Raw genomic sequence first — 13,712 nt, 5'->3', positions numbered from 1 at the left:
GCTGTCTTGCATGTTTGTGTGTCTTTTGTTTTGTTAAGTTACAGTGTAGATTAGAAAACTATAACTATACTGTATAAAGTCTCAACCAGGGATGCGGGACCCGCGATTTCTTATGCACCTGCTTTCATCCAAGCAATAATAACCCCCTCGATGTATCTGCCCCGCTGTGATTGAGCCAAAGCTAAAAACTGGTTGAGTACCCCTTCCCCCAGTAGAACAAAAATATATATTTTTTTCTTTTCTCAATATTATTGTTTGAGAGGTAGAATAATGATGGTTGTGGTTTATTTTGGTGGTGAGAAATGTGGCTTTGACCGTGGAATGATTGTTGGTGCCAGACCGGGTGGTTTGAGTATCTCAGAAACTGCTGATCTCCTCGGATTTTCATGCATAACAGTCTCTAGAGTTGGCAGGGAATGGTACGAAAAACATCCAGTGAGCAGCATTTCTGTGGGCAGAAACATGTTAATAAGGGAGGTCAGAACAGAAGGGGCAGACTGGTCGAAGCTGACATGAAGGTGACAGTAACGCAAATAACCACACATTACAACAGTGGTATGCAGAAGAGCATCTCTGAACACAATGTATCAAACCTCTTAAGTGGATAGGCTACAGCAGCAGAAGACTTAAGTCTAAAACAATAAGTGTAATAAATGCCTTGCATTTATTTTAAACACTCAGGGACCATTACATTACATTATTGGCATTTGGCAGATGCTCTTGTCCAGAGCGACGTACAGTTGATTAGACTAAGCAGGAGACAATCCTCCCCTGGAGCAATGCAGGGTTAAGGGCCTTGCTCAAGGGCCCAACGGCTGTGCGGATCTTATTGTGGCTACACCGGGATTGGAACCACCGACCGTGGGTGTCCCAGTCATTTACCTTAACCACTACACTACAGGCCGCCCCTGTACCTCCATGGACCACTTTATTAGGTACTTATTATAGACTTATTTATTTCACATTGTTCTTCTGCTGCTGTAGCCCACCCACTTTAAGTGTTGCCACGATTTTACTTTTCGTACCATTCTCTATAAACACTAGAGAATAAGTAGTTTCTGCGATACTCAAACCACCCCCCTCTAGCACCAATGATCATTCAATGATCAAAGTTGAATTTCTTCCCCATTCATGCTTTTATGCGTTGAGTTGCTGCCACATGATTGGCTGATGAGACATTTGCGTCAACAAACTGTTGTACAGGTGTATTGTATAGCGTAGCACGGATACGCTTCAACTTTAAAGGCTTATCTTTTCAAAATGCTAATACGTTGCACTTAACTAAACTATGCAACTGCCGACTCGCACTAATATCAGACCAATCGTAGCGAGGTAGATTCAGTGGTTGGTGCTTTTTGGACAAAAGCAGGTGCAAAAAAAACAGGCATCCAACAGCTAATCCATTTCAGGATTTTGTGCTGCGTTTTGCTCAATCATATCTTTATCTCGTGTTTATTTAATGTTTTTGAACATTCTGAAAAGCATCAATTCGGCATTTCTCGCATGAATGTCTCTGCTATGCTAGTTTGCAGTGAGTTGGAACAGTAAACATTGGCTGAAGCGAGCAAGTTTCTGCTAGTGCGTTGCGTGAAGCAGCCTTCAGAGTGCTGAGAACGACCCATTTCACGGTTCTGCACACGTGGAAAAGTGGATCCTGCTTGACGTAACCGCTTGTTCAACCATGCAGTTTCTTTGTTACCTAAATCTTGCTGGAACCGTTTTTGTGCGGCTAACTTAACCCTGAAAATACTGGTAGCAATTTGCCATTTGTGCATTCTTAGGTCTGTTTCCCCCACCTGAAGCTTAATTTTGCGAGTCTTTTGAAATGCGCATTCTGTTCTTACCTTCTGTGCTTTCACCTCTCCTATCTTGTTATCGCTGTTCACTATTAGCTTAATATTTCTAACACTCATGACTGTGTGTACATTTCTCACAAACTGCATGATCGTAGCCCATCTTTAACTGTTGTCACAATTCGTAGCTGAACGCAATATATTAATGCTTCATCTGTGACAGTTTTCCTTTACAGTCCCAAAAATGCTTTTAAATATTCCATTGCAATGGTGAAATGTTGTTTCGGGCATAGCAGCTTTTTTTTTCTTTGAAGACAATGGTTCTAAGTTTGTGTATGTGTAAAATTTATTTGTGTATGTATATTTGACAAATCCCACATACAGATCTTAGGGCAAGTCCCATTTTATGTCTTCTACGCGGAATAAAATGTAAAATATAACAGTCAGAATTGCTTTAGGCAAAAGATACGTTCATCAATTTAATCTGTTGCAGGTTTGAAATTCCAATACAGATGTATTGTATCCAAATTGTCCACAAAGTAGCCAGCATCAGTGGTTCCCAAACTTTGTCCTTTGGTCCCCCTGTGTATTCTGGTTTTCGTTCCAATCCCAGAACTCTCTTAAACCCTGTTTTGTCAGATATAGCTATGCATGCCATGAAGAATACAACTCTCATCTCGTTTGTATTATGCTTATTATTGAAAACAATTACATAAAGAGGTAAATTGATTTAATCATATGATAGACTGAGGTCAATCAGTAGGCTCCTAATCAATAGGTTGTTGAACTCATCTGTTTAATATTTTTTCCTTAGATTTATCAACACAATTCAGGTTTGGCTTGTTGTCATTTGCTTTGCTTTTGAATTCTGTCTTTTCTTCCAGGTGGTTCATTTTAGTGGCCAGGTGTCCACAATTTCACTAATTGAGAGCCGATTGATTCAACATACTCTTTAATTTGATCAGTTAAAAATAAGTTGCCTTTTTATACAATTGCTTGCTTTTATACATGGCATGCATAGCTTCTGTATGTCTGACAATGTGGTTTAAGAAGGCAAATACTTCCTCTTAACATGAAAAGCAAATAATTGAGAAAAATAGCAGCTTGTTAAAGTTCTGCGATTGCAATTGCGGTTGGAACAAAAACCAGCATACACAGAGGGCTCCCAGGACCAAGTTTGGGAACCACTGGCCTAAACAATTGCAAGTGACTCTGTTTGTTCTTTACCGAATAATAAGGAGCTATTTCAGATTCATGGATGATCAGTTTTTTGTGTTTTGAGATTGGGTGCGTTTCCACCATTAAGACGCCATCTCCAGTCCAGTAGATGGCGTTTGAAGCAGAGAAATATACGTTTAACAAGCCACCCAATCACGACTCTGCATGTAATTTCGTGTTTAGGAGGATGGACAGCTCGTATCTTAAACCAACGCTTAGTATCAGTTCTATGTGCAGTTCATACTTCCATGATGCTGACAAGAACAGATTCTCGTGAAATATTGGACGTGTTATAGCTTTCAAACTTTCACCTTTGTTTTATCACTGAAGGAAGACAGAATATTATTGGTTCATTTAAACTGATTAGTTTTCTTTACGACTTTGACAAACAGGCTGTTGCATAGCTCCGTTTCCCACCTGGATTAAACCGAAAGAGTTAAAATGGTGTTGCTGAACAACGTCTCTCCTCCAAGCGAAGGCGTTAGGTACGAGCAGTCTGAAACTACTGTGGTCTTGGACGGTAAAGGTCTTGGATCAGGGACCTTGTACGTAGCGGAGACGTAAGTGTTCGTGCGTATCTTGGTTAGCAAATTTATTTGGCTACAATAATCTTTTCTCGTATAGCCAATTACTGCAGTGACCTACACAGTATTTTTCTCTTATTAACTTAAGAGTGTCCAGATCCAACCGTCAACCGCAACAAAAACATGCAAACGCGGCAAGGTTAGAAAGTGTACAAGTAACATAACGTTTGCTTAACTTAGTCAGGATACTGATACCTGATATCGAGCCGTTTCTACTGTGTTCAGTAAAATATGGCTTTCTCGCCTGGACTGGCTGAAATCTAAAATGTCATTCGCTAAATCGGTGGTTCGCGTACATATCGTACATAAGTTATATACTGCATCCCACGCCTTACTTTTAAGTTTGTATTGTATTTGTATTCCTTTGGTTAAGGTTAACAAATTTGGTATCCTACTACATAAGTCTGAAACATGAAATTTTTGAATTGTATGCCATTATCAACTTAGCCTTTGCTACATTAGCCAATCTTTCATGCTAATAACGTAACATGCAATAAGTTTTGAACCTCTGTTTTTACACATTCATGTCCTTCACTCTATGATTTGACCTTCGTGCAGCCGCTTGTCGTGGTTTGATGAGTCTGGAAAGGGCTTCTTTGTGGAATACCCGTCAATCAGTCTCCATGCCATCTCACGTGACAAGAAGGCATACCCACAGGAGCACCTGTATGTGATGGTCAACGCCAAACTGAACGGTGAGGACACGAGTTCTCCATATCCACGGCACGGATATAAAACATAATATTTGTGGGAAGGTGGAATTGGAAATGTCAGTCTTGCGTGGGAGGGAGTGCTTCTTAGCCGAGGAGTTGCTCACAATCTCAGACTTTTAATCATTCCGAGCTCGTCAGTGAACCCCAGCTCACTGTTACCAGATAATTAATTCCTGGCTCTGGCTGGTTTTCCCAGCATGAAGAGAGCCAAAGAAACCATTGTTTGTGTTGAAGTGCCCGCTGCCTGTCCCAGGCTGGCTCCAAACTGCTCAATGCACTTTCGCAGGGTGTAAGAGAGGCACATTGTCACCCTTGAGCCTCTGCCAATACTCCTCCCTCAGATAAAGACATCTAAAGCAGGCAAGTAGAAATGCCAGCCCCTGGGTGAATTGTGCACACACTGAGTTCTTTTTCCCATCAATAAAGAACTCAGTGTGAATAAACAATGGACAGTTATGGGCATATATGTCAGGCTAAAGTTATACTGTTAAACAGTATATTAAATATGTTTGAATAGCCTATGGTCTAGAATGATTATTTTAATATTTTACTGCCCTTCATCATTCCCCTCTTTAAACCAACTTAATGATTTTCATTAAGTTGGTTTTGCTGCAGTTTGTATTAACTTGCTTGTGTGAGCTCAAGACACACGCACTATATCAGCCAGATTTGGTCATCTAACATCATTTTTTGTGTCCATATGGCCAGCTTAGTTGCACTCAGACTGACAAAATGATGTAAAGAATTCTGTCTGCTTTTTAAACCGTGAATGTTTGAAATGTACTGTGAAAGTTGTGTGGGGGTGATCCTGGGGAGAAAAAACCCCAAAACAGGGAGGAATTGAGTGCAACTTTTATTACCATTGGGTTTACGGAAAATGTAAGTATGGGAAGTTTTGTTATTATTAATTGGCTGTATAACACGGTATTTTCTTGTATTTAACGAACTACTAATGCAAACGAGCTGTTTTTCCAGAGGACTGCGACATGCCGGAGAAAGCTGAGGAAGCCCATAAGAAAGAAAATGCAGACGACAGCGAGGATGATGACGATGACGAAGATGACTCCTCGGCCCCAGTCACAGAGATCCGCTTTGTGCCCAGTAATAAAGCTGCCTGTGAGTGCTGAGGCAGTGCTGATATCGCATGTGGCTCTTCATTCAGTGTTCATTCAGTAGTGTTCGCTTGCTGCAATGACATTGAAAATATTGCCTGTGTGGTGGTCTCACAGTGTGCTATCAATCCAACTCCATTATTATCTAACATGCCGCTAAGATTAAAAAATGATAAATAATAAAAAATCAGTTGAAACGGTGCGATTGGTTTTGCCGTTGCGCCGTAGCGTAGCGTAGCATGCTTTAGCTTTACTCTGTGCCGTTTCTGTTGCTGTTTATTGGAGCTCACGCCTTGTTTTTATGTGTGCGATTCCTCAGTGGAGCCCATGTTTTCTGCCATGTGCGACTGCCAGGCCTTGCACCCCGACGCCGAGGACTCGGACTCAGACTTTGAGGGGGACGAATATGACGTGGAGGAGGCCGGTTAGTGTTCAGCGAGTTCCGTCTTGTCTCTTGGGAAGCCGAATGTTTACAGCTAAAGCCAGGCCAAGGGGTTGGGGATTGCGGTGGGTGTGTGTTTGATCGGTCAGGTCTGACAGGAAGTGACATCTCACAGACTTCCTGTCCCCCAACATTATTTGCAGAGCAAGGCCAGGGGGAACTGCCCACCTTCTGTACCTATGAGGAGGGCCTCTCCCATCTCACTCTGGAGGGCCAGGCCACACTGGAGAGGCTGGAGGGCATGCTAGCCGAATCGGTCGCCAGTCAGTCCCGCATGGCCGGCGTCAAAACTGAGGACAGCTCCGCAGCATGCGATGGTAAAAAAGATGATGGTTTTTATTCAGGGTGTTTCAAGTGGTTATAAACTTTGCCTCAGTATTTCGCCCATCTGTTTGTTTTAAACTAAACTATTACTTAACCAACTGCTGATCTCAGTTTATACTTTTTTTTTTCTTTGTCATTTGTAGTGCATTTAATCTTCATATTCCAGCTAACTGTGGTATGCTTTTAGTAGTGTAGTTTATTGGTCAAAACATAAGTGTGCAGTTATGTTGTCAGTTATAGCAATTAGCGTCTTTCTTTTTTTTTTTCTTAAAAGCATAACATTTTCAATGCAATTTTAGAGGTGTACATTTCACATGCAATGCAATAATGCTCTTTGCTATAGAACCGAATATAATGCCGTTATATAAAGTTATTTGATTGGCATATTTGTCGGTAACAGGAAGTGACCTCTTGATTTCAGAGGAGGGTGGGTTGTGGTGCCAGCTTTATGCCACAGTTTCCTGTTGTCAGACTGGTAGCATGCGCTCTGCCTCATTTGCATTTTCTTGTGGAAGTGACAAGCTTTGGGAGACATTGTTATTCTGTCTGTTCCTCCTTTCATCCATCAGCACAGTGCCCCACAGGCTGAACCTCACAGAAAGCTGGCGATGACCGTGATGTGAACAGACTCCGACAGCTTAACCCAGGGGTGTCAAACTGAATTCCCATGGGGCCACAGTGTCTGCAGGATTTTGTGGTTTTGTTTCGATAAGCTGTCAATTAAGGCCTTGAGAACAAGGTGTGTGGATTCTTTAGCCAATCGATGAACCGCTGGTTCCGAAACAACCTGAAAACCAGTAGACACTGCAGCCCTCCAGGACTGGAGTTTGACACCTGTGGCTTAAGGAGAACTGATAAACTGCCTCTCACTTTCAGGTTTCACAGGGGCGTCAGAATTTGAGTGTGACTGCGGTCAACTTCCATGAGAGATGACCTTCTGTCTCTGAACTGATCCTGGATCAGTATCCACCTGCCAGAATTTGGCATTCTGGGACAGTCTTGAACTTTGCAATCGCCCCCTCTCCTTCTGCAGCTCCCTCAGTGTAATGAAAGCCAAGTGAAATGTCTATACAATTATTAATTTTTTTTTTATTTTTTATTTTATTTTTTTAAAAGACGGAATAGCGGTGGACTCAGGCCTAGTGATGGATTCTGGGATCGCGGCTGAGGTTGGCCAGTTTGAGGACGCAGATGTGGATCACTGGTAAGAGCTTTGTTTGTTTCCCCCTTATTTTGTTCACCCCTGGACCTTGACAGCGCAGGTTTCTGCCCCACCCAGGCAGCTACCATCCAGATTCAACTGATCACTATTTTTGACTGGACTGAGATTTCACCACCCGTTTAATGAATTTCTCACAGAGCACCGAATGTCTTATCACAGGGCTGTGCAGACATCGTAGGGCTGTTGGGATTTTTATGTGGTAGCTAGGCCTTGTTTCAGCCATCTTCATTAATGGGATTTCAGGCCACATTGACACTGAGGTCATACTTGCAGCATTGAGCCAGGCTCCTTGCTTGTCAATGTGGTGATTATGGTACACATAAATTCTCAGATGTAATAAGGTTATGAGTAGTTCTATACTATCCTCATGAATACATTAATATGTAATCTATAAATGGTCCACATAATGTGCCTCTGGGGTTGTTTAGTCTGTGTGCTTGGAACAACGAAAACATAACTAGAATAACAATGAGAATGTATGCCTTGTTAAAATTGTGAAAAGGAGCAGATGCAAGCGTTTATATTCCTGTTGTTTCTGGCTGTGATGTTACAGATTGCAGAGTCTTCCTATTTGAAGCACTTGATGAGGGGAAGCTGAAGAATAGCTTTTTTTGGCCGTAAACCCTATCAAGACACTGAATCTGTTTGTGTAGCCAGTATCTGACATTGACCAGCTAATTATTTGTCTTTGGGCTAATGTGATCCATCGGCTCAGTTGCATTGTACTTTATATGTGTGTTTAATTTTGTTCACGAGCAGAGAATAATTCCATTAGTCTTCAAATCTGTTTTGTAATAAAAAAAATTATTGTAACAGCAGGATTGTTTGAAATAATGAGTTGTCCATATCAGCAACAGATGGTCTGGGTATAGCTAAATGCCATGTTCCGTTCCATAATGTGTTCAGTCATATTTCAGTCTTCCTCCTTATTACACGGGCATATCCTCTTCCACTGCCAGCCCCTGTATATCTATGATATTTTTATAGTCCTAAGGAAGTAAACTGCAGTCCAGAAGGAAGGGTGTTGGTCCAAGCTTCATTTTTACAGCTCAATTTAACAGATTACATCTCCATGACTGTCGGCTTTTGGAAGTGGCATCAGCAATTTTGAGAACTGATTGGGCTTTTCCCCTTTAAAAGTAATTACAGATTATGTAAAAAGCATCGGTTTGCTCAAAACATATACTGCTGGTTAACCAGTCCAAACTGTGTGTCTCAAAAGGACCTCCATGTTTTAAACAAATCTAAATTGTAACACTAATGGAAATGTGTGAAATCACAAAAATAAATGCATTAGAAGCAAGAACATGAACTACAGAGTAAGAAGGTATGCGAGTATTTCATTATTGCTTTGGTTGTGTGGATCTGAATGCAATGCACCATTTTGAATGTGGAATAAAATGGATATTTGAAGAGGTGATCGCAGTAAAATTTTAATATGGCATGAATGCATCTGGGCTCATTGTTAAAGTTGGCTGTATACAAAATATTTCATCTAATTGTCACGTTTTTGTAAGTTCTCCACATCTTTCAAAAAATGAAATTTAATTCCAATGACCTAGTTCTCCCCTTTGGAACAGGCCACATTAGCTACTTGGCACTCATTTCAGTGTTACTGTATGTGGTTTAACAGAATTTACATCTTACTACAGCACATGAGAACACTCCCCCTGTTAAGGCTGGTCACTAACAGGCCATTTAAAATTTGTTCAGTAGGACTGGACATAATGATAAAAATGCACCTGGGCTGGCCTGACATGTAGACCTACTGCTCATGTGATCTTGCCCTTCACCACACAACATTATTCTCAGGTGACAACATTTCAGCAATTTAATCGGCATACAGGGACAGTGTCATTGACGTGAAGCACCATTAGGGCTACGGGCTCCCCCTTGTGGAGAATCTTCAGCGTGCTAAATGTGAGTTAGATTACAAGCCTGCAGGTCATGAATGCCCCGGTTTCTTTCCTCTCCCGCACAAATCGTCTTGTCTCTTATGTATGATGTTGTCCTTTTTAAGTTCTTTTATGCTTTTTTAAATTTTTGGTGCAAATCAAATCAATGCACCAGCACCAAAGTCCTGCTTGAGTGCTGGATCTGGGAATGTACTGTAATGCAGCTTTCAAGCGGTCTTCTCCTTGATCTTCTCCGTGATGCCAGCGAAGTCTGCGCCCCTCTCGTACATAAACCGTGGGATGATTTTGTCAAAGAGCAGCACGGAGATGGCAACACCTGAGGGCAGAGGACAAAGTGGGACAACATACAGTACACTCACATTTCGGCGTTACGGGCATGGCCTATCGGGGAAAATCAGATGACCCCATATGCCGTACATTACATTACATGTCATTTAGCTGACACTTTTATCCAAAGCGACTTACAGTTGATTAGACTAAGCAGGAGACAATCCTCTCATCGAGCAATGCAGGGTTAAGGGCCTTGCTCAAGGGCCCAATGACTGCTGATCTTGCAGCCTTGAGAAATGGCACTGACCTTGTGGTTCCCTGTCATGAACCTTGATTATCAGTTTTTATTTAAGGATATTTTTTATACATTTTGGTTTTACCATGTACTGTAATTATCACAGCACTTGTTATGCATACAGAACCTAGAATATTTTTTCCATTGTGCTCAACAGAAAAATTAGGAGGAAATCCTTGTATTTTGTACATATCTGGCAGCAGCACAATGGTTTGAGGCAAATTTGATACCTTGGACCCTTGATGATTTAACCCCTTAAGTATTGCCCCCTTTCTTGACAAGCTTGAAAATGACATGCCTAAAATAAAATGGTTACTATTCTTGAAACCTTTAGACTACAGACATAATCCTGGTCTCTTCTGAACGGTAACCCTTTGGGGTTTGTTGTCAAAGAGTCAGAATTACTCCAAATATTACTAAAAGTTACAGATGCTCAAACACAGTGAAAGAGGAAGGTTGTTTTCTCTTAAACGATTTTCTGTTTTTGACCGGATACAGATTATCATAGCTGTGGCTGGTGCAGTTGGAAGCAATGGACTCACAGCCACAACGCTGGACAAACACCCTTTCAAATATGATGACAATACCATCAAAAATAAGCATTTTGCATTGTTTTTTCGAAGCTATGTCTAGGCAGTTTTCCAAAAAGGACATTTGGAGACTCCAAAAGGAAACATGGAAACTAAATTATATGGTGTAAAATATTTACTTAACCAAACAACACTTTTTATCCTGTGCTCTATTTAGGCTTAGGCATTGCAAAATATTTCTTGGTGTAAAATGCCAGTCATTTTTGGCAGAAAATCTCAAGAACTGTTTTTCCCAAAGCGCAACAGTCTATGCTTATTTCCAATATGCACACTTTTAGGCTTATGCAAGCCTAAAACTATACACAGTTGGAAACCTGATGTCATTAGCTAAAATGGTTTTTAGTCATCACATCAATAACATGCCCGAAGACGGGTCTCTGATGAGCTGAATTATACAGAATTTCCTTGCACAAGGATGGGGTAACGCATTTTCTCTGCAACTACATTACTGATCAGAGATGTTCGTGCATGGGATAATTGTGTTCCAGAGAGCCTATACAAAACGTAGATAATAACATTCCTATGTACAAGTACTTTTGTAGAAGTATACAATGGCAAAACGGACATCAATGAAAATTCCTCCAGAGAAATTCTAAGTAAACAATTGAAATTCTATCAATGTTTCCCAGAGTTAGCATGTTTTTAGAATGATGATCTATTATGCATTTGGTTCGCTCGACCCTTGTTGTGAAAAGGATACTGACATCACCTTATTTTCTTATAGTATGTGGATTTCCAAAATGCAGAGAAGATGAGGTCCCCCCACACTTGTTTTACCACCCACATGTTACAAAGGAACTGTTGTCGCCGAAGTATCTTACAATAGCTTATACAGATATAACTGCGAGTTTGAATGCTTTCAAATGGTTAATCCTGTTACCATAGTGATTGCACTGTGGAAAAAAAGGAATACAGATATGTAAGAAAAAGCATAAAAGGGCAAGGTGTGTCCAAACTTTCCATGGGTATTGTTCATACATTGCATTTACACCACAAGAAAAACTTGAAAATAAATGTATTCACAGATTTATCACGGATAACATACCCAAAATGGGTCCCACGAAGTATACAAGGGAATACTCCAGAAATGTGTTTCCGCTACAGGGGAACTGGGTGGAGAACGCCAGTACTGGGTTAAACACGGCTCCAGTAGCGTTGCCTCCTACAAGACAAGAAACACAACACATGCGCGTCAAGACAAGGTGTTATTCCAATAATGATTGACTGCTTCTTTCTGACTTTGCTCGTAATGCTTTCCAAAAGTCTTTGTAGGGCTTATTATGGAGCGCCGGGTACAAAAAGTTGTTAATGTTGATACAAGTCATATGGACTACCAGGCAAACGTACCCTCCCAAAAGATAGAACAAAATTGATATCTAGTTAATTTAGGCACATTGATCTAGAACCATGAAATATCGAAAGTTATGAAAAAACGTCGCACACAGACAGATTTTAGTAATTTATGCCAAACTGTTCTTGCTGACCTGTTGAGTTTTAAAGTAATAATTCACAAACCTGCGTAAACCAAGACTGTGATCACAGCGGCAATGAAATGAACTCTGTATTTTTCGTCCAGTCTGTTCACGTGAGTGACAGCTGTTTGCATGGCAAACGCGCACGCCAATTCCACAACAACTGCTTTAGGCAGGACGGTGTGAATTGGATTATTGCATTTGAATCCCAGTGATTTGTGCTTGAGGTGCAAGTCTGAGAGTTCCAGAGCCCAGACTTCTAGTGCCACCAAACGTGCAACTACTGCTACGATAAATTGCAATGCGATCCGTGCCAAAGCACCCTTGCCGGTGAGGTTTCCACGGTAAACGCGTTCAAGTGCACCGGATGGATTACAAATAGCTCCACGAAATGTTAGTCCGTGGACCACGCCAATTATGTACGTTAGGGTCAGTCCTATCTGCGGGTCTATTTGGCCCACCTCGCCGAGGAGTTTGAGTTCATGGGTGCAGGCACATAGCTGAAATGTTGAAATTATTTCAAACAGATATGCGGCAGAATCTTTTCTGGTGACGAATGTCGAGGTTATCGTCCTTGCCGCTTCGCTTAAGATCACAATGATCAGCAACAATAATACAGAAATGGCTAGATATTCCATTCCAGTGCAGTGGTTAAAACTCTTCTGCTCGAGCTCGTCGTCCCTCTATGCTGGCGCTCTTAAAACTCTGCGTCCGCAAACCCACTTTCAGGCGTTCTAAAGTCCAAGCGTTGCCGGTGAACAGTGACCAGAGGTCAAGGATCATTTCTGGTGCCAGAAGACTTCGCTGCGGGTGCACGAGTTGTTTCACACCTAACTCGTGAAGAGAGGGGAAAAAAAAGGTATCAGAGGAAGCAGTGACGGAAGCACCAAACAAACTCAAGATGATGCAGGCCATGCATTTCTGATTTTTACATACATAATTGATACGTCCCAACTGATGTTTCAAAATATAATTCTGTTTCAATTACAGAAACAACAAACAAAATAGCCTACAGTAGGCTAGTAATTTAACTTAATTCAACATAAAGGAAAAGTAGGCTATAGACTCGCAACTGTGCAACCTTTTATTTTTCCCACTAACTGTAAAAACAAAAGTGCGCTATTACGGTGAGCTTAGTCACACGAATGAGCTTGTTCACACGAATGAGCTTGTAATTAAATGATGGTAGCCTTCTTGATTAAATTCAAATTTTACAATTAATGTACAATTAATACATGTAGGCGTAGGCCTACTACAATTAAAATGGTAGCCTACATGTTTAAGTGAAACATGTAAACCCGAATCAAGCCTAGCCTACATGGCAGCATATTATGCGAATAGGCCAGCAGATGTCAGTGTAGCCTCAGCCCTAAACCCGAGAAAACTGGATTTACACACAAAGACGACGGAGGGAAATGTCAGTTTATTTCCAATAAACATGGGCGCGTTACCCGCTATTTGATATTCCATGCTGTACTAATGTTTCGAAATACATCAGTGTCTGCAATTAAGGACGCGCAGTCTTTGTGACATTTAAACCGCTGTAGCAGTGATGTAAGCTGGGATAACGTCACCATCGGTCTGTCATATGTCCACAACACACAGAGTGCACTTTCCAATGATTTATACGTAGCCTATTGGGTCTATCCTCCTCGTTAAGCAAACGGCAAGTAATTACTGATAGGTGTCTAGATAATTCGATTATTGAAGTGACTAATCCCAGAATGCGTATGTAGCCCATGAAGCTTTCAGATTTGTAGC

General features: G+C 41.2%; 2 protein-coding genes across 4 annotated transcripts; one reads left to right on the top strand and one right to left on the bottom strand.

Moving 5' to 3' along the window:
* Positions 1-2,796: 2,796 nt before the first annotated feature.
* Positions 2,797-8,720, top strand: LOC133132971 (methylosome subunit pICln-like). 3 transcript variants are annotated; one of them, XM_061248824.1, is made up of 7 exons: positions 2,797-2,995; positions 3,404-3,571; positions 4,154-4,290; positions 5,284-5,424; positions 5,740-5,844; positions 6,006-6,179; positions 7,303-7,394. In XM_061248824.1, exons 2-7 carry the CDS (start codon positions 3,453-3,455, stop codon positions 7,392-7,394), a joined length of 768 nt encoding a protein of 255 aa, XP_061104808.1. In that variant the 5' UTR covers positions 2,797-2,995; positions 3,404-3,452. The 3 variants fall into 3 exon arrangements, with proteins under 3 accessions (XP_061104808.1, XP_061104807.1, XP_061104809.1); XM_061248825.1 differs by lacking the exon at positions 2,797-2,995 and adding an exon at positions 7,962-8,720 and having other exon boundaries at positions 3,053-3,571; positions 7,303-7,390; XM_061248823.1 differs by lacking the exon at positions 2,797-2,995 and having other exon boundaries at positions 3,052-3,571.
* An 810-nt stretch (positions 8,721-9,530) lies between these two features.
* On the bottom strand, positions 9,531-12,589 carry LOC133132495 (aquaporin-11-like). Its single transcript, XM_061247951.1, has 3 exons — positions 11,995-12,589; positions 11,525-11,641; positions 9,531-9,640 (listed from the first exon to the last, which is right to left on the bottom strand). The coding sequence occupies exons 1-3, from the start codon at positions 12,587-12,589 to the stop codon at positions 9,531-9,533; spliced, it is 822 nt and encodes a 273-aa protein (XP_061103935.1).
* Between the last annotated feature and the right edge of the window lie 1,123 nt (positions 12,590-13,712).

Source organism: Conger conger, chromosome 7 (assembly GCF_963514075.1).
Source record: "Conger conger chromosome 7, fConCon1.1, whole genome shotgun sequence".
In the NCBI taxonomy this organism is placed as follows: Eukaryota; Metazoa; Chordata; class Actinopteri; order Anguilliformes; family Congridae; genus Conger; species Conger conger.
This window is presented reverse-complemented; position numbering and strand designations above follow the sequence as displayed.

Excerpts from the sequence above, each read along its gene's own strand:
- LOC133132971 (XM_061248824.1), top strand. The coding sequence starts at position 3,453 with ATGGTGTTGCTGAACAACGTCTCTCCTCCAAGCGAAGGCGTTAGGTAC. Across the intron at positions 4,291-5,283 it reads GGTCAACGCCAAACTGAACG|AGGACTGCGACATGCCGGAG; the intron begins GTGAGGACACGA and ends CTGTTTTTCCAG. Across the intron at positions 5,425-5,739 it reads GCCCAGTAATAAAGCTGCCT|TGGAGCCCATGTTTTCTGCC; the intron begins GTGAGTGCTGAG and ends GCGATTCCTCAG.
- LOC133132495 (XM_061247951.1), bottom strand. The coding sequence starts at position 12,589 with ATGGAATATCTAGCCATTTCTGTATTATTGTTGCTGATCATTGTGATC. Across the intron at positions 11,642-11,994 it reads CACAGTCTTGGTTTACGCAG|GAGGCAACGCTACTGGAGCC; the intron begins GTTTGTGAATTA and ends CTTGTCTTGTAG. Across the intron at positions 9,641-11,524 it reads CTTCGTGGGACCCATTTTGG|GTGTTGCCATCTCCGTGCTG; the intron begins GTATGTTATCCG and ends CTCTGCCCTCAG.